The sequence below is a fragment of the Lacerta agilis genome, chromosome Z (assembly GCF_009819535.1).
Source record: "Lacerta agilis isolate rLacAgi1 chromosome Z, rLacAgi1.pri, whole genome shotgun sequence".
In the NCBI taxonomy this organism is placed as follows: domain Eukaryota; kingdom Metazoa; phylum Chordata; class Lepidosauria; order Squamata; family Lacertidae; genus Lacerta; species Lacerta agilis.
In genome coordinates, this window is record NC_046331.1 from 9,156,786 (window position 1) to 9,184,466 (window position 27,681).

The following is a 27,681-nucleotide window of genomic DNA, read 5'->3' on the forward strand; positions in this document are numbered from 1 at the left end:
AAATGTGCAATGAGTTTCCCACCAGGGAAAGCCACTAGGTTTTTGGGATCTTCAACCGCACCCCAGTGAGCATCAGAAAGTGAACATAACATTATTCTGTGAAATAGCTTAAATGATGGACATTGCAAAAGTTGCATCTGTAGAAATGAGGGGAAGGAAGTCAAGATTGAATGATTCTATCTTAGAGAATACCAGGTTTCAAGCATACCTCACTGAGACAGTGCAGGTGAGAAAGTTCTAAGGTTTTGAATTAAGAGCATGTAGGTGTTTGGAAAACCAGATCTCATGGGTGAGGGCTGTAGCTCAGTGGTAGAACATCTGCTTTGTAGTATTATTATTATTATTATTATTATTATTATTATTATTATTATTATTACCTTGGTTTGATCCCTGAGATTTTCTGATAGGGCCAGAAATGTCCTCTGTCTAAAGTCCTAGAGTCTCTGCCAGTCATGTAGACAGCATTGAACTAGATGTACCAATGTGTGTGTCTCAGTATAAGGAAGCTTCCCCTGTTTTTAATCTTCGAATCAGCTTTGATACTTCTGAAGGTTTCAGGTGACCAGATCCTGTGACAGATTAGGGACCACAAATGCACACCACTTTGCTCCTGTTTCTAGGTAATACAAACTAACCAGATTATGACATGATTTGGAAGTGGCTTCCTTAAACCATAACAACATGGGCCGTGCCTGCAATCTGGACACAAGGAAGCCTTCTAAATGAAGCAAACAGGGTTAAGCTCAGCAACACTTGCACAACGCATTCAGTAGGGAGAGAGAGAAGAGGGTGGCAGAGAGAGAAAGTATAGTTGGCTCTGCCTACTAACAGATCCCACACTGCCCACCAACCAGTTTCCAATTACCTTTTCTGATAGGTCAGCAGCCCTGCATAGAAAGAAATGCTCTCCATCCCTGATGTACATTATAAACTCCCAATATCCTTAAAGGGGCTCTGTCTGCTGCTGCTGCCGCTGCTGAAATATCACATTCCTTTCTGTGGTTGGATGTTATCCTCTCAAGCATTCATAAGGATGACCCTCTGCACTTTTTTTAATTAAACGTGGTGCTGAAACCTGTTTTGGGAGCGGGTCTGGGGAATAGTGCTGAGAGAGAATGCAATGTAGGTGCCTGCATTCTCTTTCTGACAGGCTTTGTGCTGTTGGCATCTGTCTGAGTGGCGCAGAGGGGATTCATCTCCAGATCTCCAGGGGCATGAGCCTCATGTAGAGAAGGCCATCCTTCTGAAGCACCTTTGGAGAGATTTTGATCTTCCTTCGTGATTTATTTCCCCCCTTCTATATGTAGATGTATTGATTCATTGACCAGAATTAAGCTTCCAGTTTCAAGTTAGAAGCCCCCACTCCCTTTTAAGTACGGGAGCAAAATTGGCCTACCCCTCATAGGAATGTAGGAAGCTGCCTTGCACCAAATCAGACCTTTGGTCCATCTAGCTCAGTATTCTCCGCAGTGACTAGTAGTGACCCTCCACAGAGTTTCAGTCTGGGGTTCCTTCTCAGCCCTACCTGGTGATGTCGGGGATTGACCTTCCACATGCCACCAAGCCATGGTGCTTTCCCTTTCAGCTTGCAGCCATGGCTGTAATGAGATTACCCAGATTTCGCTTCTGCTCTTTTTTAAAAAAACAACAACACTTCACTAAATTCTCCAGAAGTCTCCTGATTTATGCCACCTGTCCCTGTGGCTCAGTCCTAGTCAATTTTGCCATTTGCTCCATGCGACAGCATTCTTTTATGCTGCTAATAACAGTCATTTCCGGGCACAGCAGAGAGAGAGAGAGAGAGAGAGAGAGAGAGAGAGAGAGAGAGAGAGAATATCAAATTGGAGCCAAAGATTCACCGTAAAAAATTCTATATAAGTAAAACCAGACAAGTTCTGTTTACATCCAGCCTTCTCTGGCAGCTTTCAAAGGCTGCGTGTGTCGCTGAGCTTGGAAATGTTGAAATATAACGCAATTTCCAGTTCAGAGTAATACATGGGTGATATAAGCCAGACGCTGGATGATCTTTTTAAAGTGAAGGTTCTGCAAACAAGTGACGTCTCTCAGCACTCAGATCCGGCATATGCTGTTGTGACAAAGGGGATCCGATTCTGTTAATACCAATATGTTTCATAGTATCTCCAGGCGATATGTAAGGGCTCACAAGGGCTAGGGACCTCAAAGAAAAGGGGAGTGTTCATATGCAGACCTCACTTCTTTGTTTTATCGGCTTTATTGGCTCCAAGGCACGGAGCCTGATTGATTTTATATTGAATGTTCATACCCCACCTTTCAGTCAAATGATTCTCAAGGCAAGTTCCATGTAGTTATAGGCAGAATTGTTAATTTCAGTTTCTCATCTCTCTAATCTTTAGTTCAGTTCTTCATAATACAGCATCATATTGGAGTTGGATACGACTAAATGACTAAACAACAACAACAACATGTTTAAAAGATTCTCATGAGAATTCATCAGCATTTTAGTGCAATATTCTCATAACATGATGGTTCTGTATGTGATTTTGACCAATATACACATTTTTGCAAAGCTGTTTTCTCTAATATAAGACATTTTTAAATGTTATTTTTAGGGACACTTCCCCATGGTATATTTTTGTGCACATTGCTTAGCTAGAGAGCTGTATTGCAAAATTCAGAGATTTGAAGGATGGCAGTGTTCCAGTTTGCACACATTGTTTCAGAAAGTGCAAATAACGTAGGACTCAGTCTGTGCTTGAGTTGAATTTCTCTCCCATCCCTAGTTACAATATATGTTGTTAACAACACAAAACATGGCTTTTTTCAGCTGGAACTCGCTGGAACTCAGTTCTGGCACCTCTCAGATGGGTGCCATTGCCATTATAACAGAACAAGGGAGGTGTTCATGGTGAGTTCCAGCATCTCTTTTCCTCAGAAAATAGCACAGTAGAAAACCAAAACTCCCACTTCATATACCCAGTAAATCATAGGCCTGATGGTTCTTCAGTTCCAAGTGAACTCACATTAGGATCCAAGTGTGCTTACTATCAAGGAGGGAGATGCAAACTCCCTGCAGCTGAGCCTCCTCTGGTCAATGGATGTGGCCAGACTGGTCTCCTTGCCATTATATTATTTCTTGGGGACTGGGAGGGCAGCTCCCCAGTGGCCTTTAGTCCTCTGGCTAATGGAGGGGGGTTCTGGATACGCAGCCCCAGTGCAACTAGCAAGTTGGAGTAGAGTGGTATTTTTTTGGAAGTGTCGAGACAGCAAACTCCCTGCAGCTGCTGCTTCTATAGCCAATGGATGGAACCAGGCTGGTGGAGACCTTGCCGTTATGTTTTTCCTGGGAAGCAAGGGGTGCAGTCTCAGAGGGTTCTTGAGAGCACAGAATAGAGAAAGGCAGAAGGAAGGTTCCTTCTAGTGTGTTTGTGGTTCAATCTAACAGAGCTACATAAAAATGCTTATGGCAAAGGTGGAAACTAGTGCAATGTGAAGGGTAATCGGTATACAGCAGAGGTAGCCAATGTGGTGCCCTCCACAAGATGCTGGACTACAGCTCCCAACATTGGCTACGGTGTTTGGAGCTGATGTGAGTTATAGTCTAACATCATATGGTTGGCACCACGTTGCCTAACCCTGGTATTGAGGGTACTAGGGGATAAACAGGGGCTGGCAGTTAATCTGCTAAAGTAACCTAGTCTGCTGCTTTTAAAACACAGCAGTTGATGGGGTTTTGTTCTGATCTGGTAAATTCATGCTAAGGTATAGGAATAGGTAAGTGAATAGGAAATGGCACTTACCCAGGCCTTTCCAAACAAACAAACAAAACCCAACAACAACCAAAAACCTGACTCTACAGGGGCAGGATATAAACCAAGTGGACATTATATATAAATGGGGGGGGGGTGAAATAAAATCAGTAAAACTAGATAGATTGCAACCCAGGTTAGTGTGAGGACTGCTTTTCAACCTGTTGACTTGAACTAAATTGCTAAATCTTTTCACTCTGCCAGCCTGTTAGATGAAGCACTGAATAGCACAGACTATTTCTACGAAAAGAGATCAGGGCCACAGCTCACTCACAGAACATCTCCTTTGCACACAGACAGTCCCAGGTATCTCCAGGTATAACTGGGAACAAATCCCTGTATAAAACCCTGGAGAGTCACTGCCAGACTTTGTAGACAACACTAACCTAGATAGATCAGTGTTCTGACTCTCTGTAAGGCAGCTTCCTATGTTGATAAACCTTGGACGGTGGTTATATACACCCTGCGACCTTAACATTTATGGCTGGCCAACTTGGCCAAAAACAGCCCAGGAGTGAAGTGTATTCAATTCTTTAATTGCAAACTGCTGGCTGCTTTAAGTGAAATACTAAGAATAAAAAGCCTTATAATCTCTCTGAGCACGTCTGGAACGTGGGAACATAAATCTGGCCGAGCAGCATCTGGGTCAATCCAAGCAGCATTGACGGGGGAGACAGCTCAGAAACCAGCCAGCTGAAACATGCTGTGAATTTGCCTCCAAACATTAGCAGAGTTTATTGGCAAGAGCTCAGTATCTTTTCCCAGCAAACAAAGGCGTCTATTGGCAGGAGACCACAAGGGCAGGAGGGGTATGGCTTCAGTTGTTCCCACTTGGACAACTGTTAAGTCCTCTGCAAAGTCTATCAGTCAGGGTAAGGCTGAGTCAGTTTTGTCTGTTACCAAGTCTAGACTGGCAGAGTATTACCCAGCACAGGATCAGTTGTTGGATCTGGACTACGGGAGGCAGAAGGGGCTTATCCCTTGAGAATATGAGCCTTGCTGGATCGAGTCAAAAGCCCATCTATTCCACCATCCTGTTTTCACAGTGACCTAACAGATGCCTGGGGGACGCTGGTGGTGCTCCGAGTTAAACTACAGAGCCTAGGGCTTGCCGATCAGAAGGTCGGCGGTTCGAATCCCCGTGACAGAGTGAGCTCCTATTGCTAGGTCCCTGCTCCTGCCAACCTACCAGTTTGAAAGCATGTCAAAGTGCAAGTAGATAAATAGATACCGCTGATGGGAAGCAGCTTAGTCGTGCTGGCCACATGACATGGAAGCTGTACACTGGCTCCCTCGGCCAGTAAAGCGAGATGAGTGCCGCAACCCCAGAGTGTCCATGACTGGACCTAATGGTCAGGGGTCCCTTTACCTTTACCAGATGCCTATGCTAAACCCCCAAGGAACAGCACTCTACCCCACCTGATTCCCAGCAACTGGTATTCAGAAGTATACTGCCTTCGACGGTGGAGGTAGAATATAGCCACCATAGCTACTAGCCACCAAGAAACTGTTGGAATTTTTTCTTACCTCCTGGAGTAACTGCACAAGATGTTCCCTTCAATTTCTTTGCCCACAGATATGGTCGAGAATTTTGAAAGGCCTTCCTTTTGCACATACTACTCTAGTGTTAAGATTGTAAAAAACATTCTAAAAATGGCTTTAAAATGTAGAAGGAGTTTTTTTTTTTTTTTTACTGTCACATTCTCTCACCCAGTGATTTCCAGGTTGCCAGGACCAGTGACTTTCAGCCAACAAATACATGGGTAAACAGGAATGTTTTTAACTTACTTTTGAAAGTCTATAAAGAGGGAGACAGATGCACATCAGCAGGGAGGGCATTCCATAAATGGGGAAACACCACTAGGAAGGTCCTGTCACAGGTCAATGTCAACTGGGCAGCCCTCAGTCGGCAACTGCTAACAAGGCCACACTTGCCGATTGTAGGGTCTGAAATGGTTGATATTAGGGAAGGCGCTCTTTTAGGTACTTGGGTCCCAATCCATGTAGCACTACTAACACCTTTAATTGGTGTAGTAGCTCAGGTGTGTATATATATATATATATATATATATATGTGTGTGTGTGTGTGTGTGTGTGTGTGTGTGTGTGTGCACATTGCCATAACTTGTTCAGGCAGAAGGTCAGGCAGCTAATATATTTATTAGGTGGCTCGCTAAATCCAGACCCTTCAAAATATCTGCCTCCCAGTCACAGAAGCCGATGTGGCACACCTTTCTCCCATTTGGCGGCTCTGGGGGTTGAGCGCCCATGGTCCACTGTAGCTCACCGGTTCCTGGCTCAAGCTCTACAACCCTTGACAACAAGTGTCTGTGGCACAATTTCCCACAATTCTTTGCCTGGCCCCAGAAGGAACTTTTATTTCTGACAGGAAATGTGGACCAAGCTCTCCTGCCTGTTTCCCCTGACGAATAATCAGATGTTGGACAAGGTGATATCCCTGAAACCACATTTGATTTTTGTATACCTCATTAAGCTTTTATTGGCATTATTAGTCACTGTCCGTCTGCGGAGAAACTAGTCTGTTTGTCTTTTCTCTTTTGTTTATCCAACTCCTTTTGTTTCCTTTCTCCCTTTTTCTCTCATTCACATTCATTCATTCATTCACTTCCCACAGTTACTGTATTTTTCAAAGTTAGACACTGGTCTTTCTTGTTGGTTGTGGTGGTGCATTGCGGGGGAATGCTTTCAGTGGTTCCATTTTGGCCTGTGTGGTTAGAAATCACTGGTGGTTTCTGTCTGCAGCAAACCACAAAACAACTTTACAGGGGCGGTTAAAACGTTTTAAATTGCAGAGCGTTGTTACTGCAAACCACCGCTCAACGCTGGTGCACACCCACCCAAGAATGGTGCAGAGAAATGGTTAGATTTCCCTGGGGGTAATACTGATAGTCTTCTATACTATAAATAAAGCCTTGGTGTTTGAGATGCCTGTTAATGCTGCTTCTCTTCTTTCTGTCCTATAATTAGAACATTTTCCTAGACTGGGAAACATGGCAGGTTCCTGAGCTCTAAATTAGTTGTACAGTGGTACCTTGGTTTGCATACGTCTTGTTTTGCATACGTTTTGGATTACAAACACTTCAAACCCGGAAGTGCATGTCCCGGTTTGCAACCCTTTTTTTTTTTTAAATCTTCCTGCCCTTATATCATCTTCCCCTCCATATTCCTTGGCTTAGCTTGTTTAAATGTTGTTGTTGTTTTATTCCCAGTCCAGAAAAAAACTCCGCAGAGTAGCTTGCCATGGGGTGCCATACATCCAGTTTCTCCTTGACAGGTCTTCTTTTTGGGGAGTAAACATTTCAGTCCGGGTGGATTTTTTGAATTTGCCAAAATGTTGGGAGTTTTGCAAACAGAGCTAGGTAGTGTGCGTGCGAGTATCACTCTTTTTCCTATCTCTATGGATGTGCCTGCTCTCTGTGCAAATACTTGCTTTGCAAGCAGAGCCAGGAAGTGTGCATGTGAGGATCACTTTTAACCTTTTTATTATCTCCATGGTGCCCCCACATTGTGGATGTTGAGATTGGGCTCATCATTGAATGGCAGACCCAAGGCTGCTACCTAGACCTCTCCGAGCTGTTGGCCATGCCAGATGGTGCTCAGTAAGCCGCCCATGAGCAGGTGAGAAAGGCTCCCTTAGCGGGCCTCTCTCTCTGTCTCCCCTTCCCCTTTCCCCCCCTAAGGGTCTCCCATATACTCTGCATGCCTCAATGCCAGGATCACCACCACAGTGCATTATCCATTGATTGCAATTAAGCTGACTCTATTTTGCAATTAGAAAGTTCTAAGAAATGAGAGAGAGCTTGCTAGTAAAGAGAATTCCCCAAGCTCTCTCAGTCCTAATTAAAAGTTATTTGTCTAAGGCCAATGGACATTTGGATAGCTAGTGTGGAGATGAACCAAATCACCTTGGGTACCTCTAAACACAATTCTTGAATGTAAGTTCTCATGTAAGGTCAGGGAAAGCCTCCCTCCCCATTTTGTGTGTGTGGTGTGTCTGTTTAATAAATCTTGAAAACTTAGCTGGCTGAAGAACCTAGCAAAGAAAGTGTTGGGGGTTGGGGTGGGGGGAAAGAGTGGAGGAAATGGCTGAAGCACTTGGCACTGCATCTTTTCCCTAAAAGCTTTGCTCCTTTCCTTTGATCACCATACTGCTTGGATCTTCATATTCTATTTCCTTTTCCCATTATGTCTTTAGATGACATCTGAAGGCAGCCCTGTGTAGGGAAGTTTTTAAAATGTTTAATGTTTTATTATGTTTTTATGTACGTTGGAAGCCACCCAGAGTAGCTGAGTCAACCCAGTCAGATGGGCGGGGTATAAATAATAAAATAAATGTTGTTGTTGTAGTTGTTGAATAGGAGGCCCCAATTTTAATCAGTGAAAAGTTGGAGGGTATGGTGTGTGTGACGGCAGTGTGTTCACGCAGTGGAAGGCAAGGAGGCTCCATGTCCCCTTTTTTGCTCTTCAAAATATAGCAACACTAGCTTACAATCTAAAAAGGCATGTCACAAAAGGAAAATTGATTGGAAGGGAAGAAGAAACTAGCAAATCTGGGGGCATATTCTTACTGAAATTGGAAGCCTTTGCCAAGGCTGTGCTGTTTCGGAATGCAACTAAAGTCCCGTGTGATTGAATGTTCCAGCATCCAAGAAGATGAACCAAGAGGAGGAGGAGGAGGAGGAGGTGGTGGTGGTGGTTATAAAAACAAAAACAAAACGTATCATGGAGAAGTCTATTATTGAGCCCTTCTTGTTCCCATCTAGCTTTGTAAGTGAGAAGAATCTTTTACAGAGGAGCATTTTTAGCCTGCAATCTCAACTCTCAGAAACAGGTTTACTTTGGGGAATAAGCTGCTTACGAATGCTCAGCTTACAGACTGTGCTCATCCTTCCTGCTCCCGCCTGTCACGTGCCTGACCTTCTTTCACTGGATCATGACATTGTCCCGGTTCTTGGCTGGAGATTTCCATTTCATGCAGGGAGTGGCCCACTAGATATTCTTGAACAATGATTTCTATCTTAGCTATTGGCCAAGCTGGCTGGGGCTGATGGGAGTTGTAATTCAGCAACATCTAGACTGCCACAGGTTAGCCAACCATGCTCTAAAACATCTCAACTCACTTCCTTTTGCACATGGCATCCATGGAGTTACCATTTAATCCTCATTCAGGTGTTCCAGCGACCCCTTTCCCATTATTTCCCCTATCAGCCTTCTCGTGTGTACATCTTTTCTCTTTCATATATCCCAACTGTTATCCCTAGTACAAACACACCTGTTGGCACTGGCGGAGGAAGAAGGGGGCGGGGGGAGCACATCGCCCCTGGCAGCACGATCCTGGTGGGGTGCCATCGTGGTTGCCCCACCTGCCTGCACTGGGTGCCACACCCCCACAGGCGGTGTGCCACACCCTCAGGACGCACCCCACGCCCCAGGATGCGCACCAGCCACGCCCCCACCTGCTCTCCGCCCCCCAGTGCTGGAGCATGAAGCTCCACCACTGCCTGTTGGCACTGCTGTAACATAGCATAGTGACTAAGAGAATGAGCTGTGGTCCAAAAGGCTACTGGTTCCAGTCTCATCTTAGCCACAAACTCACCACTTGGCCTTAGATCTTAGTCTTTTTTTAAAAAAATGGTATGTTTTTTGTTTTGTTTTTGCATTGTCTTTTATAGTTTAAAGATAGTTTTGCACATGGGCCATATTCCATGGTGATATGCCCCACCTGTATTATGAAGTGGCATGGTCCATTCTGCTGCCTTATTTTGTTGTGGGTGTGGACCAAACCTTTGTGGTGTATCCTAAGAAATCTTTTCTGTGCCTATTTCACTGAGAGCCAGTGTGGTGTAGTGGTTCAGAGTGGTAGACTCGTAATCTGGTGAACCAGGTTCACTTCCCCGCTCCTCCACATGCAGTTGCTGGGTGACCTTGGGCTAGTCACACTTCTTTGAAGTCTCTCAGCCCCACTCACCTCACAGAGTGTTTGTTGTGAGGCAGGGAGGGAAAGGAGAATGTTAGCCGCTTTGAGACTCCTCCGGGTAGTGATAAAGCGGGATATCAAATCCAAACTACTCTTATTCTTATTCTTTGTTTTTGTTGTTGCTGTTGCTGTTGCTGTTATTTGCTTTGGAAAACTGGCTTGAAAAAGCTGGATGTAAATAAATAGCCCACACTTTGAAATTCCCTGCATATGAACAACAGGCAGGCACTTCTTTTTGGTACCTGATTAAAACTTTTTTGTTTAGGCTAGCCTTGCCAGACATGTAGAAGCTGCCGTGTGATTCAATCTGTTTTTAGCTTATCATTGATTTTAATTATTTTTTAATTGTTTTAAAGAATTGTTTTTTTTTTAGCTGATCATTTTTTGTCTTACTCTTTTGGTGAACCACTTTGAGGTTTTATTTCCATCAAGAGGTATTAAAATGTTGTGGGAATTAATTAATAAAATAGACAAGACACACACACCCCTCAGACCCTTCCCCCGCTCAGACATTATTTGCTATATGGGAAATAATTCTGACCCAGCTTACAGAACTGTTGTAAAGTTGACTATGACCATAATGTACTGTCTGCTATAAAAATGTCCATCTGTTGGCTTGGGAGCTGGAGGGAGGTAAATTAGGCCAGGGGGTATAAGTGGAAGGTTAGAAGCTGATAGAGAGGAAAGCTGGTGGTAATTCACTGTGTTCTAGAGCCTGACTGGATAGAAAGGGGGAAATACTTGGAGAATCAGCTTATCAGTTTAAGATGGAGGGGAAGTTGGCTGGAGGGCAGAATATTGGTAAGCCTGTATTGGCATTTATCTTTTAAAAAGCAGTTAGTGGGTCTGAGAAATCAGTGCAGATGGGATTCTTAGATCCCTTAGATGAAGGTTTCTGAATTAAAATAAATTCTTACTGTAAATATGCAGGGGGTTGTGGTTATATATAATTGTTGCAAACCACTTCGATTTTTTTAAATGAAATTGCGGTATACACATTTTTTTTAATGAAAAAGATATGTAACAGTGCCCTCACTAACAAACATACCTTTGTACTTATTTGCTTTTCCATTCCGTTATGAATACAACCTGTTATGTTGTTAATCTCGATCTGCCTCTTTATAGAATTCCTGTTTTAATAGTTTGAACATCCACTCCAAAACAATGTATATATTCGTAGTGGGACCATGACACTAGGAATCACAGTCTTTGAAAAGTTGCTTCACGGGACAGGTCTATACATGCAGAAGAATGAATGGCAAAATAGGCTGAACGGCTTCAGTCTGCAAGTTGTATATGTGAGAAAGAGGGAGAGAGAGAGAGAGTCGTAGGAAGTGGTACAGTCCCTTCTGGCACTTCATTCTGCTTCTGTGTGTGTAGATGAAGCCTTAGTGGTCCTTCCTATGAAACATAACCATCCCCTTTCTGGGTTTGGTTCACCTTTCTATGAAATAGTTTGCCTTTGGGTTTGGTGCTCCTGCCTCTTGGGAAATCCATGTGCCTTGTGGTAGGGAGAGAGGCTGCCCCTGCTGCCTGGAGGAGGGTCACTCGTAGATTGAGTGATGATGACAAACCTCTCTTTCGCTCCAATTGCTCTTTTCTCAGCAGTGAGATAAATACGATGTCTCCATTAGATGGCATCCAAACAATACAGATATTTAAAGCACCTGCTACCAATGAGTTGCATCCGAAAGAATGCTTAGAAGACGAAGAATCAAGGCTTGCTGTTCTAATGTTTACTTTTCCCCTTCATGGCACAGCTCATTTCCAGTGACGCTGATGGAGCTATCCAAAGAGCTGGGCGATTCCGGGTGGAAAATGGCTCTGTTGATGAGGTAGGAGGACTCACTACAGTGCAAGGGAACTCCAGTGCCCTGGTATCCCTACTACAGGTTTCTCTGATTTACACCTTTTTGCAAGCTGGTTGCCCTAAATATAATGCATTTTGTAAGTTGTGCTCACAAACACGTTCTTTTTATTATACACACTTTCCCCCTAACATAGTACATTTCTTGGAGAATGCCAATGCTGTTGGGGCCTCTGGTATTTCAGCAAGGAAGGCATTCCACAGCACTTGTGCCACCAGTGAAAAGCCCACCTCTGCATTATCACAAGCCTATAATCATCAGAGTGTGGCAAAGCTAGCCAGGTTCCATTTGTTGATCTCAATGCCCTTAACAGGCAGTGGTGGGGAAGACAGTATTTCAGGTAACCTGGTACAGAGTTGTTTAGGGTTTTACATCTAAGTAAGGTAAAGGTAAAGGGACCCCTGACCATTAGGTCCAGTCGTGTCCGACTCTGGGGTGTCGGCGCTCATCTCGCGTTACTGGCCGAGGGAGCCGGCGTACAGCTTCCGGGTCATGTGGCCAGCATGACAAAGCCGCTTCTGGCAAACCAGAGCAGCGCACGGAAACACTGTTTACCTTCCCGCTGGAGCGGTACCTATTTATCTACTTGCACTTTGACGTGCTTTCGAACTGCTAGGTGGGCAGGAGCTGGGACCGAGCAACGGGATTCACCCCATCGCAGGGATTCGAACTGCCGACCTTCTGATCAGCAAGCCCTAGGCTCTGTGGTTTAACCCACAGCGCCACCTGGGTACATCTAAGTAGCAGGACCTTAAAGTGGGTTCAGTAGTTAATAGGTGTCAAGTGCAGATCCTCCAGCATAAGGACACCCAATAAGGGGCTGGGCTGCCAGCTGCTTCAAATGCCTACTTCTCTCTCTCCCTCTACCCTCCTCCATTCCACATCCTGTTTGCTGTTTCTGTGTGGGGAGCCTTGAATTAAATGACTTCCTGGTTTCTCTTTTCTTTCCAGAATACAGATTATGCCCCTGGTACATGGCGCAGAACAGATGTGCATTTGGAGAACCCAGAGTACCACACCAGATGGTACTTCAAGTATTTTCTAGGAAAAGGTAGTTACACTTTTTTATTTGTGTGCACATGCCTGCATCAGTTACAACATTCTTGAATAATCAAACTCTGCTTTGATCATTAGCAGCGTCTTCTCTTGCTTTGATCAGAGTGAGTTTCTCTCTGAGAGTTCCTTTTTCAAATGAGACCATTTTAACTTTAGCCATGTGACCACATCTATGCAACCACCTTTATTAACTGATAGGACTGAGTTCCCAGCCTTTAGAGTATATGTTATGGCAGATCTCCACCATCTTGTCCCACTTGGCTAAAAGAGACTGAAGGACTGTGGATGGCCTCTGTTCAAATCTCACCTCTGTAATAGCAAAGTAGGCCATCTGTGTTCAGAGGCATTAAATTTGGTACTAGTCTCCGCACAGGGAATTTTGCATGCGGCACTAATGTGCTTTACTCTATGAGAAATGGGATTCCCCTGTGTGTACAGTTTGGGTTCCTTTGCAGGTTGGTTTTGCATTTTTTAACAGGCACTGTTTTTGTTCCCCAGTTCATCAGAACTATGTAGGAACAGACATAGAGAAGAACCCCTTTTTTCTGTCTGTCGTACTCTCTGACCAAAACAATCAGCGTGTTCCTCAATACCGTGCAATCCTCTGGAGAAAAACAGTAAGGGACAAACATTTTGCCTGCTCTTTTGTATTGGTTCTAGTTGTTTAGCTTAGTTTCTCATAATCCATGGTAATCAGTGGAGCATGCCAAGCTAGAAAGGCTATGATAGAAAAACAGGCACTGCTTCCATTATGAGTAGTTTCTTTCACCCTGACTTGCAGCTTACTGATTTGTTACATTCCACAAAGGCCTTTTGAATCTTTCACATTGTTCGGACGCACATCTAAACCATGGTTTATTGTGAACCAACCCCATCTGACAAACTATGCCAGAAGTCATGGTTCAGGCTACAGTTAGCACAAACCATGTTTGAGGGTTACATCTGAATCAACCCTCACCCATTAGTGTTCTGCATATTTTTGTAATTGGTTGAATTAACTTAGTATTTTCATTTGTATAAAAAAATACCCAAAGTCATCTGAGAAGGAGCATCTGTCTTAATGCAATTCTCTTCTAGGGTACTCTGAAAATATGCCTCCCTTACAGTCCTACCAAAACTTTGTCTGTGAAATCTATTTTAAGGTAAGCAGTTAAAAACAATTCAGCAGAGATTATGCTTAAAAGATCATTGCAGTAGATATTCCTCATGTTGCTCCGCATGAACAGACAACACTGAAATTTACAATTTCACCTGCATTTCAGTGCCATGAATCTTGACAAATTTGAGAAAGGCCCTAGAGAAATTCTTCACCCTGAAATTCAAAAGGTGAGCTTTGCAAAGCTTTTTCAGTATTTCTTTTCTCCATCCTATTTTAAGAGTGTTTATTTTTGTGGAGCCGGTTGGGGATGTCTTTTGGAAACACTTGCTTCAAATACAGACTTAAAGAAATGTGTTTTATGAATGCGGTGAGTTGCTTTGAGGACTCCATCCAAAAGCCACAGATCTAATAAATGGAATTAAATGTTTCGCAGAGGGTTTTAAGATGGTGTAGCTTAAGAACATAAGAAGAGCCTTACTGGATCAGGCCAAAGACCCACTTCGTCCAGCATTATATTCTCACAGTGGCCAACCAGATGCCCCAATGGGAAGCCTACAAGCCAGACCTGAGCACCAGTAGCTCTCCCTCCCTACTTTTGATGCCCAGCAGCTGGTATTCAAAGGCATACTGCCCCCCACAGTGGAGGTAGAACTTAGCCATTGATAGTCTCTTCCTCCTTGAATTTGTCTAATCCTCTCTTGCTCCATTTGCTTAATCACTTTGGTTTCCCCCTTTTTTTGAACCTTTTCCATCTCTACAATATCCTTTTTTGAGGCACCCACAACCATACAGAGTATTCCAAGTGTGGTTCCACCATAGGTTTGTATAACGGCATTGTGCTATTGGCAGTTTTATTTTCAGTCCTTGGTGTGTTCAGTGACAAGCCCATGAGCTGGAATCCAGCATCTGGGTGGTGATCTCATCCTCTTGTAGAGGATAAATGATCTATCAGAATGTGTGCTGTGATATCTAAGAAGGAAACCTCAATGCGAGGCGTGATGGAAGAGAAACAAAGCCTGTAAAAAATGGCTGAAGCCTAGCAGGCAGAGACAAAGGAAGGTAAAGCAAGGGCCGTGGCTCAAAGCAGATGCTTTGCATGCAAAAGATCCCAGCTTCAGTCCCTGGCATCAATGGGGAGGACTGGGAGAGACCCCTGCTTGAAATCTTAGTGAGTCATTGCCAGTCAGTTTAGACAATATTGAGCTAATGCTCTGACTCAGACTAAGGCAGCTTCTTGTGTTGCTGTATCATAAGAGAAGGGCTGTAGTGCAGGGGTAGAACATTTGCCTTGCATTGAGAAGGTCCCAGGTTCAATCCCCAACAACTCCAGGTCTGAAACTCTGGAGAGCCAGTGTACGCATTGCTAAGCTAGATGGGCTAATGGGCTAACTCAGTATAAGGCGGATTCCTATGGCTGTTGTTTGCTAGGGAGTGGGGGTTGAATGTCTGAGAAGCTGGTGCAGAAGTCTGAATGTTCATGGAGCAGAAAGGAAAAATATAGCCCCTTGGTATCACTTCAAGATGTGCGTAGAGACAAATTGGAAAGAATTCCGAGGAGGCAGCAAAGACAGCCAGCAGCCTGGAAAACAAGCCCTGTGAAGAAAAATGGAAGGAAGTGGGTATGTTTAGCCTAAAGAAGAGAAGACTAAGGCGAGGGGAAGACAGGGGTTCTCCATCTCTGTCCTGGAAGAAAAGCTGCATGAACTGTAGCCTGCTGAACAGGATAAAGAGATCATGAGCAGATGGCTAGCATATCTATGACTAGACTTAAGGGGTAGTGGCTGGGCACTATGCCAAAGCAGCAGGTGGCTTGTAACACCTTGTCCTGGACTCACTTTTAATTACATTTCCCTCTTTGCAGTTTGGACATTTCCTGGACACCCAACCTTTCTGTTCAAAGGTTGAATGGTATTTTTTATCCATGTGGTTGTTGTTGTTGTTCACCCTAAGGTCCTAGGGCAGGTTACAAGACTTTGAAGTACAACAATTTAAACAATTTAAAAACTTGCAAGTACTTGACTAGGGCGAGATGTTACTTTTTCCAATCCTAACCAAGAGGCCAGTATTGAAAAACAGTGTGGTTGCCCCTGCTTTTGTTTGACCAGTTACATTTAGGGTGTAAGCAAATGACAAATTAGGTTGCTGGGTTCTGAATGAAAATAAAAGCTGAATATATTTGTTCTTTTCCCTCCCCAGGATTTATTGGTTCTGGAAGAGCAAGAGGTAATTCACAATCTGATTCCTTTAAGTTCCCAGGAGCCTATCTAACAAACAATTTTGAAAAGTGCCGTGTTCTTTTCTGTGGGCTATGCTACGTGGTTTGATTTGGGGGGATACTCCTGTGTGCCCCTCCTGAGGTCAACATAAGTGGGAAATCATGATTGAGAAGGCCGATTAGAGTTGGGAGCTATTGGTGAACCAGTTTCAAACCATGCACTTCTACAAATCTGTTGGGGACTCTGTTACCTGAATTCAGGGGGGGGCATACTTGCTCAGATTGCTGCTGCTGCATATGACTCACAAAATGTGCTGCTGAAAACTCCAACCCCATCTCATGGGCACCCCTTCTCACCCACATTGGGCAGGAATACTTATCCCATGATGTGACAATCTCATCTTAATCCTGCCGTGCAAGTGGCAACCCATGGTCCAGAAAGGGCCGGGGGAGGCATCTTGAGATAAGTATTGCACAGGTTCTGGAAGTGAGCAAAGGAACTCAACATGGCGTGCTGTTTTCAGTGCCCCTGCCCCAGTTACATAATGTGTGATTTTGGCCTGAGAAGTACTTATGAAACAATACCCTTTCCTCCTACAATGTTTTGGACTCTTCTGTTCCTCTTTCGTCATCACTGCTTGCCTCGCCTTATTCCAAAGTACCGATTGGGAGAGAGGTCCATATATCAATTCAGTTTGATTGTGGACCCTTAAAGGTTCATGGTCCCATGGGCCTCACTTGAATCTGCCACTAAATCAGTCTGAGCCATTCAGGTGGTGGGGGGTCATGGTGTAAATCACAGCGAATGAGCTTGTGCTGATGCTGTATTGACTCATGGGAGCCATCCATGCCTTTGAAACAGAATGGGAAGTGTGAGTGCTGAGTGCCATGGCTGAGTGTCTGCAGTCTCCCCTAACAATAACAATGATTGGTTTTCATACGTGCAATGGAATGCCTAAAACCGATGATATTCCTATAATCTCCAAAATGGAGGAAGCTGGTGCCCAAATCTGTCCCATTCCAAACTTGTGTTTGTGCGGAGGGGGAGGGGGATGACATCCTTAGCTCTGTTAGGGAAGTTTTTAATGTTTGATGTTTTATTCTGTTTTAATGTTCTGTTGGGAGCCGCCCAGAGTGGCTGGGGAAACCCAGCCAGATGGGCAGGGTATAAATAAATAAATTATTATTATTATTATTATTATTAGTGAATTTTAAGATAGTAGGCTTGCACTAGCAGTGTTACTGAGTGTGAGAGATAGGGATTTTGCATGCCTATTTTTGAAGATGTTTGTTGCTGGTGTTAAATGTTTACAAGGTAGGGATATGGGGAAAAGAGCCTAACAAGGAAATCAGAAAAACAAGTTAGTGTTCCCTGGACATGAATATCATAAACTCCCACTGCAACAAAACCTTGCATTGTGGGCTACTGCTGTTCACTTTCCCAGTCACCTCTTCAATAATACTCCATTCCAGCCTCTTCCAACCTGGTTATCTGTTCCACTTGCAAATAATCAGCTAGTACTCTGTGCCCACTGAGGGCTGTTTTCCGGGTTTCCCCTCCTAAGTATGTGTGTGTATGTATGTATGTATGTATGTATGTATATCTATTTATTTAATGAAATGTATGTTTTGATTGTAAGAAAACCTCTGTGTTTTACTAAAATATAAATAAACATTGAAATTCTCCTTTAAAAAACCCAGGTGATTGAAAATAATTCAAAAGATTATTAAAATCTGCAGTAGCTAAAAAGAAATAAAATACATGTAACCTATATGTCTCTGGATAGGCTTGCCTAAACAAAACTGTTTTAAGCAGGAACTGAAAAGAGTACACCAAAAGTGTCAATAGGCAGGGAGTTCCAAGGTGTAGGTGCTGCCGTGCTGCTGCCACAAACCATTGGCATTACACAAAGCCTGCTGATTGCCTTCCTTTTTGTGCATGGACGGTGCTGTCTTGGTTGTACAAGTGACAGCACTTGTACCTGGAGTTCAGAAATACAGACAATGCTGAGAAATCCAGTTATAAGAAGAAATATAAGACTTGTGAGTCCTTTAACAGTCTGCTTGCAAGGCAGTCCCTTTAGTGGCTTCCAATTCAGGCTCATCTGCAGAGAGCGGGTTCAAGTTAACATTTTATTTATTTTGTTGCATTACAAATAAAAATGCGACAGCTGTAAATAGAGTTTGCTCTCCTATATTCTATTATTTAAATATCCTAGATAGTGGGTCAACTATGTTACTAAGTTAATAATTCCAGCCCAACGTAGGGCATTTATGCTGGCCCCACTGAATGTCTTCCCCTCGGCATTTGTCAGGGGTAGATACCGGAACATTCCTAGAGATACTGTAGATGCTCCCTGAAGGTCCCGGATACTGTAGAGCACATCCTCCTCTATTGCCCACTGCATAATACGCTGCGTGAACGTGTGCTGTACCCCCTCCTGGGTGGTTTGAAACCGCTGCATGGTGGAAGTGTTGGATTCTGGTTGTCAGATATTGACCAAAGGGTGACCGCGGGGGGTAGCCGAATTTTTGGCAGCAGTCCCCCAAGGAGTAGCTTAACAGGAAGAAATTCCAGATTACATATAATCAGCATGCGTATTCAACTCTTGCCTTTTTATATACATTTTAAGGTTTTTGTACGTGATACTTTTTCGCGGTTTTATCTGTAAAAATGCCTAATAATAATAATAATAATAATAATTTATTATTTATACCCCGCCCCTCTGGCCGGGTCTCCCCAGCCACTCTGGGCGGCCTCCAACAAATACCAAAATACAATACAAAGGTTTGAAATAAAGGTTAGAAGAAGTAAGTCATAAAAATGGACCTGACTTCAAATTCATGAGCAGGGCAGTTGCCAAAAAAGGCGGGTGGGGGAATAATATTGTATGCAAGTGAATCAGAACCTGAGCATATGAATGATAAAATGAAAAGAAAAAATGAAAAACCCTGAGTAGAGCAAGAATATGGTTTGTCTTCCCAAACTGGTTTCCCACATCTTGCTGGAGCAGTGTGCATGGGCTTGCATTTCTCAATGAGTATTCAAATGCATGAAGTCTCAATTGCACATCCTTGTCCCCTGGCGCCCCCCCCCCCACTTATTCACATGTATTTCTCTGGGATGCAGCTCAGTATGGTTGGAAGAGTCATAGCCCTACTCTAGCACCCCCTAGCTGTTAAGGGTTTAGAAGACGTACTCTGCTCATTGGCAAGATAGAATGCAGGATTATTATGGAACTTCCAAATTCGACTGCCCAGTTCAAAGGAGCACTTTCACTTATAAAGCTGTTTCATTTTTTGAAGAATGCCATTCTGGTTCTGTCTTACTAATATACTGTTCCTGTTTCATAGGGCTCTGTCAATTTTAAGTTTGGAGTACTTTATGCCAAAGATGGACAGCTAACAGATGACGAGATGTTCAGCAACGGTGAGTCTGAAGATTGAGTTCTATCTGAACTGAAGTGGGTGGAGAAATGTCTGTGTTTATGCCATTGTGCTGATCTTGGTTTAGATCTAGACCAGTGGTGGCCAGCTTTGTTGGTCTGGAGCATTGGATTCTACCTGGCTGAACTGCTTAGAGGTGCAATGCCATCTCCCTCCAAAGGGGAGGGGAAATCTGATTCCCTTAAAAAAAAAAAAGTTGGCAAGTGCTCTTTCCAAGGCAAAAGAAGAGCATTTCCCTAGGCACCATCTCAAACATCCTTTCCTGTTATTTCACAATCACTGCAATAGCCAATGCAATAGCCAATGTGGTGTCTTCCAGATGATGTTTGACTCCAATTCCCATCAGCCCCAGCCAGCATGGGCAAAGGTAGGGAAGATGGGAGTTGTAGTCTCCTGGTGTGCATTTTGTATTACATGGTAGCATAAGCAGAAAGAGAGTCCTCTGCCTTGAAAAGTTTACACTCTTGACTTTTGTCAGATAGAGAATATGGTGTGGAGTGTAAATAACACATAGCAACCAGACATACTTGCATTTCCTTTTTCTAAGGTACTTCCATACCCAGTGATTCTTTGAGCCAGCCAGGGACATATCTTGGTAGTAGAGCATCTGCTTTGCATGTGTAAGGTCCCTGGTTGCCTGAAATCCTGAAGAGCCACTGCCAATCATTGTAGACAATATTGAACTAGATTGACAAATAATCTTGGTATAAAGCAGCTTCCTACGTTCCTGTGAATGCTCAGATTTAAGTGAAATCCAGGGCTGATTTCTTTTCATTACCATATTTCTCTGCCCATCAACATTATGTTGGCTTACAGAACAAAGAGTACTGTGTTAAAGATGCAATACAATAAATACGCAATAATTAAAAGCAGCCTTAAAACCTTCCCTTTCTAGCAACTGAGATTAAAAGATGCTTTAAAGGCCTGGGTGCCTTCACCTGACACTGAAAAGACCGTTAAAAATGGCAAAATGAAACTCTGTTCCATAGCCAGGGTGTCACCACTATGAAGGCCCTTTCACTAGCAGCCACTTTTCCTATGCAGTTGTACCTCCGCTGTTCATTTTTGGGAGGCTTGGAAGTTAATGACTAAATGAAAGAGGTAGTGGAGGCTGATCCATTAAGGCAAATGGGGCACTGCCCCACCATCCTCAGTCTGCCCTCAGCCAGTCCCCGTCTGCCTTCCTTCTTACTTGCAACCAGTTCCGGGAGTGGCCCTGCCTGCCAGCTTCTCCCTCCTTAGTCTCAGTGTTTCCCTTGTAGAAGTCAGCAGGGAGGAGGATGGCAGGGGACTAGACCAGAATTAGTTGGCTCTGCCTCTCATTGGCTCTGGTGCTGCCACCACCTAATGGTGGTGCCTTGTGCTCTATCAGTCTCAATGGGTACCAGGCACCACTGGAAAGAGGTATACAAATACCCATAGTTTCAGTTTTCAGTTCTCCTATCAGCCCCAGTTAGCTTAGCCTGTGGTCAGGGATGATGGAATTTGTAGTCAACTTTTGAAAAGCCCTGTTTTAAAGGATTCTGCCTATTCCACATATACATTTATAATTCCCACCCACAGTTCCTTTAACCCCTTTCCTGATGGAATGCTGGGAAGAGTAGATGTTTCCCAGAGGGGAACAGGGGTGTTTCCTAACAACTTTCAGCACCCTTGAGAAGCTGCACTTTCCAGGATTCTTTCGGGGGAAGTTCTGTAATATTGCTTTAAATGCGCAGTGCGGATACAGCCTCCATCTCTTGCTTATAATACTCTGTTAAGTACCGTGTACACACTGGTGGCGCCACATTCATAACAATCATAAATCTGCCCCTCTGGCTGGACTTTCCCACAGAAAAAAAAACAAGTTGCACTTCCCGCGTAAACACACTCTCTGCTCTCCAGCTTCTTCTTAAGCTACTCTCCCAAGCAGCAGATAAAATAAAAGGGATAGCCAGTTTCTTGGGAACTCTTGCTATCCCCAGATGTTTCCAAATCCCACCCACCCACCCACAACCACCCTTGGCACGGATCCGCTCTGCCTCCTCCTGCTTCCCAGAGCACCTCCATCCATGTGACCTGAGGTTTGTTTTCACCTCCTGTCTCTGAACAACGGCTACAAAATATTTCATTGTCGGGCCGAGAACATTTTGTGTTTGTATGACTAAAAGCTCTGGCAGGCTCTTAATGCCTTGGTTATATTTGCAAAGCCAGCTTGACATATTTGTGTCCTCAACAGCCAAAGTGGGGGGGGGGAAGGGGGGGAGAAAATACCAAAAGCTTTCCATCTTCCTTGCCCTTGTCTCCTGCCCCGCCGCCACCAAAATTGCCTTAGTCTCATTCCTCATGCCTGTTTTGTCTTGGTCTCAAGGTGGACTTCTCCAACCTTTTTAAGATACTTGAAATATGGGAACTGCATGAACTATATTTAGCATGTACATCTGACTTTTTCTTTCTTTGCTGTTTCGTACACACAGGTTTAGAAGTGTTAATGGTTCTCAGGGTCAAATGAAGCATGGTGTTAAATGTGTCCATGCATTTAAAGCCCAGATGTTATTTAAATCTCTCCCCTCTTTCTCATCCCATTGTCTCTTCCCACTATCTTATTGCAACCCCCCCCCCCACCCAAAATTGCAGAAGCTGGCAGCGAAAGCTTTCAGAGGTTACTGAGTCTCTTGGGGGACACCATTACTTTGAAGGGCTGGACCGGCTACAGAGGAGGACTGGACACCAAAAGTAAGGTTTCATTGGAGGCAATTAGAATCATACCCAGATTCCAAGATATGTTGGCAGATCCAGAACATATCTTGTAATGCATGAAAATGCACCCATGTTCTTCTGTAGTTACTTGCTTTGTGTTCTCCTGTTGGCTTTTGCAACTCAAGTGTCTTGGCTCTGCTTCTGTTTCAGCCCAGCATGTTGGCCAGGCACCTGCATTGCTGCTTTTTAAGCCCCAATTAAAACATTTTGATGTGCTCAACCTTTTGGTGGCATTGAATCTCTGATGGTTTTTACCCATCATTTGTTTGCTCTTCTCTTTGCTGCTGTTTTCTGTTCCATTGTTTATTTTTATTGAAATCCATTTGTTGTAATTGGCGGCTTCAGGGGTATTAGCAGGAGGACAGTGGTAAAGGCTCTCATTCCTCATGAACATCCAGATTTGTTTGCGCAAAGCTTACACAGAGGTCAGATTATATCCTACTTTTATTCTGATTTGCTTATGGGGAGGTTATACAACAATGAACATTTTGTCCTGCATCCATACTGATCCTCTTGTAGAGTGACTAAACTCCTTCCCAGTAAGTGTTAATTTGTTCCACACTTTTTAATGCATTTCCTTATCACTTTCCTAACCACAAAAAGTCAGTTTCCTTTTTTAAAATGGATGTATTATGCTAGAATGACAGAGAAGAAGAAGAAGAGAAGAAGAGTTTGGATTTGATATCCCGCTTTATCACTATCCGAAGGAGAGCACTGTAATCCACTTTAACTGGGCAAACCAAAATTTCCTGATCTACGCTTGTATCCCTTCCTCAAAATATGGGTGGTCTAGAGGTACCCTGAATGTAGCAATTGTCCAATGGGAAAGGAAGGAGTGTAGGAGTCCCTAAACTCCATATCACCCCACTGAAAGCCAGTGCTCCTTTCCTTTCTTTTGCAGATGACACCACAGGCATTTTTTCCATCTACACTGTCTACCAAGGGCACGAGATAATGTTCCACGTCTCAACCATGCTTCCATATTCTAAAGAGAACAAACAGCAAGTATGTGGTTTCCCTATTGATTTTTCTTGGTTAGACCACAAGCCACTATCAAAGGAAGGAAAACACAGCAGCACTTCCAGGATGCACATTTTGGAAAAGTTTATGTGGAAGGCCAGTTTTGGATACTCTGTTTTAAATGAGGACATTGACGAGTTGGAGTGTTCAAGAGGAGGGTAGCCAGGATGGCAAGGGGTTTGGTGGCCCAAAAGAACTGGGTGTGCTTACGTAGCAGAAGAGGAGGTTAAGGGGAGACACAGGCCACATTCACAGCATACACATTAAAGCACTTTGAACAGCCACTAACTGAAGTTAGTTAAGTGTACTGAGAGTTGATAGGTAGAGGTAAAGGGACCCCTGACCCTTTACCAGCCGCGGACATCTCTGGGTTTGCGGCACTCATCTTGTTTTACTGGCCGAGGGAGCCGGCGTACAGCTTCTGGGTCACTTGGCCAGTATGACAAAGCCGCTTCTGGCAAACCAGAGCAGCGCACAGAAATGCCATTTACCTTCCTGCCAGAGCGGTACCTATTTATCTACTTGCACTGGTGTGCTTTCGAAGTGCTAGGTTGGCAGGAGCTGGGACCGAGCAACAGAAGCTCACCCCCGTGTCGTGGGGATTCAAACCGCCAAGCTTCTGATTGGCAAGCCCTAGGCTCTGTGGTTTAGACCACAGCACGAGTTGATAGGAGACCCCTATTTCCCTCCCAAAGCTACAATTCCCAGAGTGGTTCAACAATAAATCCTTCTTCACAGAAAAGTCTGGAAATCTTAGCTGTGTAAAAGGAATAAGGGTTTTGTAACAATTCTCAGCACCCTTAACAAGTTTCAGCTCCTAGAGTTCTTTGGGGGCTCCCAGAATTCCATGACTGTTTAAAGTGGTATCATAGTTCCCTAAATGTGTGGTGTGGATGTGGCCCCTTCAAATATCTGAAGGGGCACCCTTGTTCTCTGGTAGCCCCAGATAGGAAGAGTAGGACCAACAGGTGGAAGTTCCTGGGAATACTGGTGGCTGTTTCCCATTGGGACTCGCAGAGCAGAAGGCAGGGAGGCCAACCTTGGGCAGAGCCAGGGCTGATGGCAGGCAGAGCCAACTAATTCTACTTTGTCCCCCTCCCCCTCCCCCCTGCTGAGTTCTATAAGGAGCAGCACTGAAACTGAGGAGAAGGTTAATTAGTGCCACTCCCCTGGACTGGTAGGGCTCCATTCCCCTTAGTGGGCCTCTGCCAGAAAAGCAGATTTTGGTTAAACGTTAGAAGAAACCTCCTTGTGGCAAGAGCTGTCTGACAGTGGGGGGAGGCTGGCCCAGGCGGTGGTGGTCTCTCCTTCTCTGGAGGTATTTAAATCAGAGGCTGGAACTTCATCCTGCAGTGTAGGCCCTCCACAGAGGGTTGGACTGGATTACATCCAAGGCCCTTTGGCCCAAATCTTAAGATAAGTTGACTGTTTCCCCATCTCTGCTTCCCTTCATTTCCCACCCCCACACTCCAAACATACCCAGTTCTCTTCAGCCATTCCACAGAGCCAACTAAGCAAGTTCCAACAGACATCAAGGCTGTGTTTTCTCCCCCACTGCCCTTCTGGATTCTATAAAGGAGGAGGGCCTTCCTTCTGAAAGACAGTTCCTGGGGCCAATCTCCTGAACCTCCCAGATCACTTTGTTACAAGTTAGAATTTTGCACCCCGATTGTTCAGATTGCATTTCGCTCACTGTTCAAAGGCGTTGCAAACATGAACTGTCAGAGCTGGCAAGTTGAACCAAAAGATTCCCTTCTTTTGGTCCATTTCTTCAAATTGAACATGAGACTCAGCTGAATAATTTACAGAGGACTTAGTGGGGGTTGTTTTACACAGGTTTCATGAATCCATGAACAGCTCTTTTTGTTGTTGTTGTTTACAGGTGGAAAGGAAACGGCATATCGGGAACGACATTGTCACCATTGTGTTCCAAGAAGGAGAAGAATCCTCTCCAGCCTTTAAGCCATCCATGATCCGCTCCCACTTTACACGTATCTTTCGTCACTCCCTTTCCACTTCCTTAATTTTGTAAAATCAACTTGTTTTCCTTTTTTCAGATTTAACTAAGGAGCTCAGCTCCACTCATGGGTCAGGGCTTCTGAGCATGTTGGAATATATTTTCCAAGCTTAAATATTCACAGGCCTGAGTTTCTTAGGGTCTCGATGTACACATGATATTTGACTATGTTTTGTATTACATATCTAAGTGTGCAGATTTCAGGGTCTTTTCCCCTAGAAATTGAAGGCTGCTGCAAAATTAGAATTAAAGAATTCTGAGCCCAGTAATTTGTTTGGAGTTGTACGGAATTAAGTTATACACAGAACAGACCCACTGAAATTATTGGAGCTAAATTGGTCATGTGCATGAATTGCAGTAGGTCTAACTTTGGATACATAAGAAAAGTCCTGCTGGATCAGGCCATCCTGTTTTCCCAGTGGCCAACCAGATACCTGTAGGAAGCTTGCAAGCCCTGTGCACTCCTGCAACTTCCAGCAACTGTTATTTAGAGACATACTGTCTCCAATTATGGAGGCAGAGCATACAACCCTTTGAGTACCAGAAATGAATGGAGCCCATGATTCTTCCACACATAAATCCACTTCTGGTTATCACCAAGCTTAATCAGGGTTAAGGCAACAAACCACAGTTAAGCATTGGCCACATTTGCATCCCACAATGCACCAGAACTGCTGATTTATCACAGTTTAGTGTGAATGAACAATGTGCTGGGGCATGCTTCCTGATCATTTCTGCTTCACCACTCCCTTCCCCTAGCCTTGACTCCCCATCATCTCCAAACTGGAGGTCATAATTTGCTGCTCCTTCACAAGCTACAAAAGTATACCAGCAACAAACGATGGCTTAAGGTTGGCTAGCAATCGTGACTTGGGAGAAAGGAACAGGAAGCCATGGCACCATGGATTATTTATCCCGCCTGTGCCTGGGAAGGAGTGAAGTGGGAATGATCAGCAATATGTATCAGCATACTACTCATTCATGGTGTGCTATGATGAGCCAAAAACCCTGGCATAGCATGTGTGAACATTCTCTCTGCATCAGGTATTGCTGCTTTTCCAACAATATGAACTGCCCTGTGGTTCCTGTGATGAGAAGATAATTCCAACATGCTTGATCTTTTAATTCCCCCCGCTTTCCCTCCCCTCTTTGTTATTTATTTTGACACAAATGGTGGGGGTGGGGGTGGGGGGGAGCATTATCAAGAAACAAGTGGTTTCCATTTGCATGGGAGTAATGGATTGAGCTCCTTAACTGATGCTGCAGATATTTTTGCCTTAGTGAGATATAATACGCAGAGTGATAGTTACAGGTGGGTGTCAACTGTAGACAAACCATTCATTTCGTTAATTTGATATGACATGTTATGACTCTAGCTCTATGTGATATTGGTGAAAATGTACAGGGAGAGGGGGAAGTCTGAGACTAAAAAGGAAGAAAAGAAGGAAGAAACCTCAATCTGCTTAGGCTTACAGACTCTCCCTGGGGTGTGTGGACATGGGGTCCCTTCTCAGACCTATTTTGAATGTCAGGAACATGTAAAGTAGAAAGAGAAGTTGTTTCTGAGAATGTACAGAGTGCATTTTGGTTGTGGCCAGCTAACAGCATCCTGCATTATCTATGGGCTCCTTTGTGAGGAAGGACAGGATGTAAACTGAATTCAAGAGGGCCCCCTCTGCTGATCTTAACACCCAAGAGAGTCTGTAGGGGAAATTGGATGGGTGGAAGGTAAGCCCTAAGCTGTAGAATTACCTCCCCACAGAGGTGCATCTGGCACATTTCATTGCATAGCTTTTGTTGTATGCTGAAAGCATTCCTTTCCCCTGGCCTTCGACAACTGAGGTGTATGCCTTTAGAACATGGGTAGGCAAACTAAGGCCGGGGGGGGGGTGGGCGGATGCGGCCCAATCGCCTTCTAAATCCGGCCTGCGGACGGTCTGGGAATCAGCGTGTTTTTACACGAGTAGAATGTGTGCTTTTATTTAAAATGCATCTCTGGGTTAATTGTGGGGCATAAGAATTCGTTCATCTCCGCCCCCCCAAAAAATATAGTCCAGCCTCTGACAAGGTCTGAGGGACAGTGGACCAGCCCCCTGCTGAAAAAGTTTGCTGACTCCTGCTTTAGAACCTACTATCTTCATCTGAATAAAATCAGTTTAAATAAATTACAAGCTTGTTTTTTTATGTTGTTGTAACCTGTCCTGGGACCTTATGTTGAAAGGCAGGCAAGAAATCCAATTAGTGATGATGATGATGATGATGATGATGAAAATAATAATAATAATAATAATAATAATAATAATAATAATAATAAATGAAGCCTATGGTTTTAGTGCTTTAGTACTGCAGTAACCTGGGAAGCAACCCTATTGAACTCAACTTCTGAGTAGATGTGCCTAGGATTGCAAAGCAAATCTCCTCCCCAAGTATAACA

General features: G+C 44.1%; 1 protein-coding gene across 7 annotated transcripts in view; it reads left to right on the forward strand.

Moving 5' to 3' along the window:
* GARNL3 (GTPase activating Rap/RanGAP domain like 3) overlaps positions 1-27,681 on the forward strand; it is a 94,049-nt gene that overhangs the window by 45,761 nt on the left and 20,607 nt on the right. For all 7 annotated transcript variants that reach the window (XM_033137185.1, XM_033137189.1, XM_033137191.1 and 4 more), the window contains 11 exons: positions 11,547-11,621; positions 12,606-12,705; positions 13,209-13,327; positions 13,788-13,852; positions 13,973-14,036; positions 16,006-16,032; positions 19,379-19,454; positions 22,088-22,186; positions 23,112-23,215; positions 25,113-25,221; positions 26,514-26,559. In XM_033137185.1, coding sequence (XP_032993076.1) covers positions 11,547-11,621; positions 12,606-12,705; positions 13,209-13,327; positions 13,788-13,852; positions 13,973-14,036; positions 16,006-16,032; positions 19,379-19,454; positions 22,088-22,186; positions 23,112-23,215; positions 25,113-25,221; positions 26,514-26,559 — 884 coding nt within the window. The remainder of the gene's footprint in view (positions 1-11,546; positions 11,622-12,605; positions 12,706-13,208; positions 13,328-13,787; positions 13,853-13,972; positions 14,037-16,005; positions 16,033-19,378; positions 19,455-22,087; positions 22,187-23,111; positions 23,216-25,112; positions 25,222-26,513; positions 26,560-27,681) is intronic.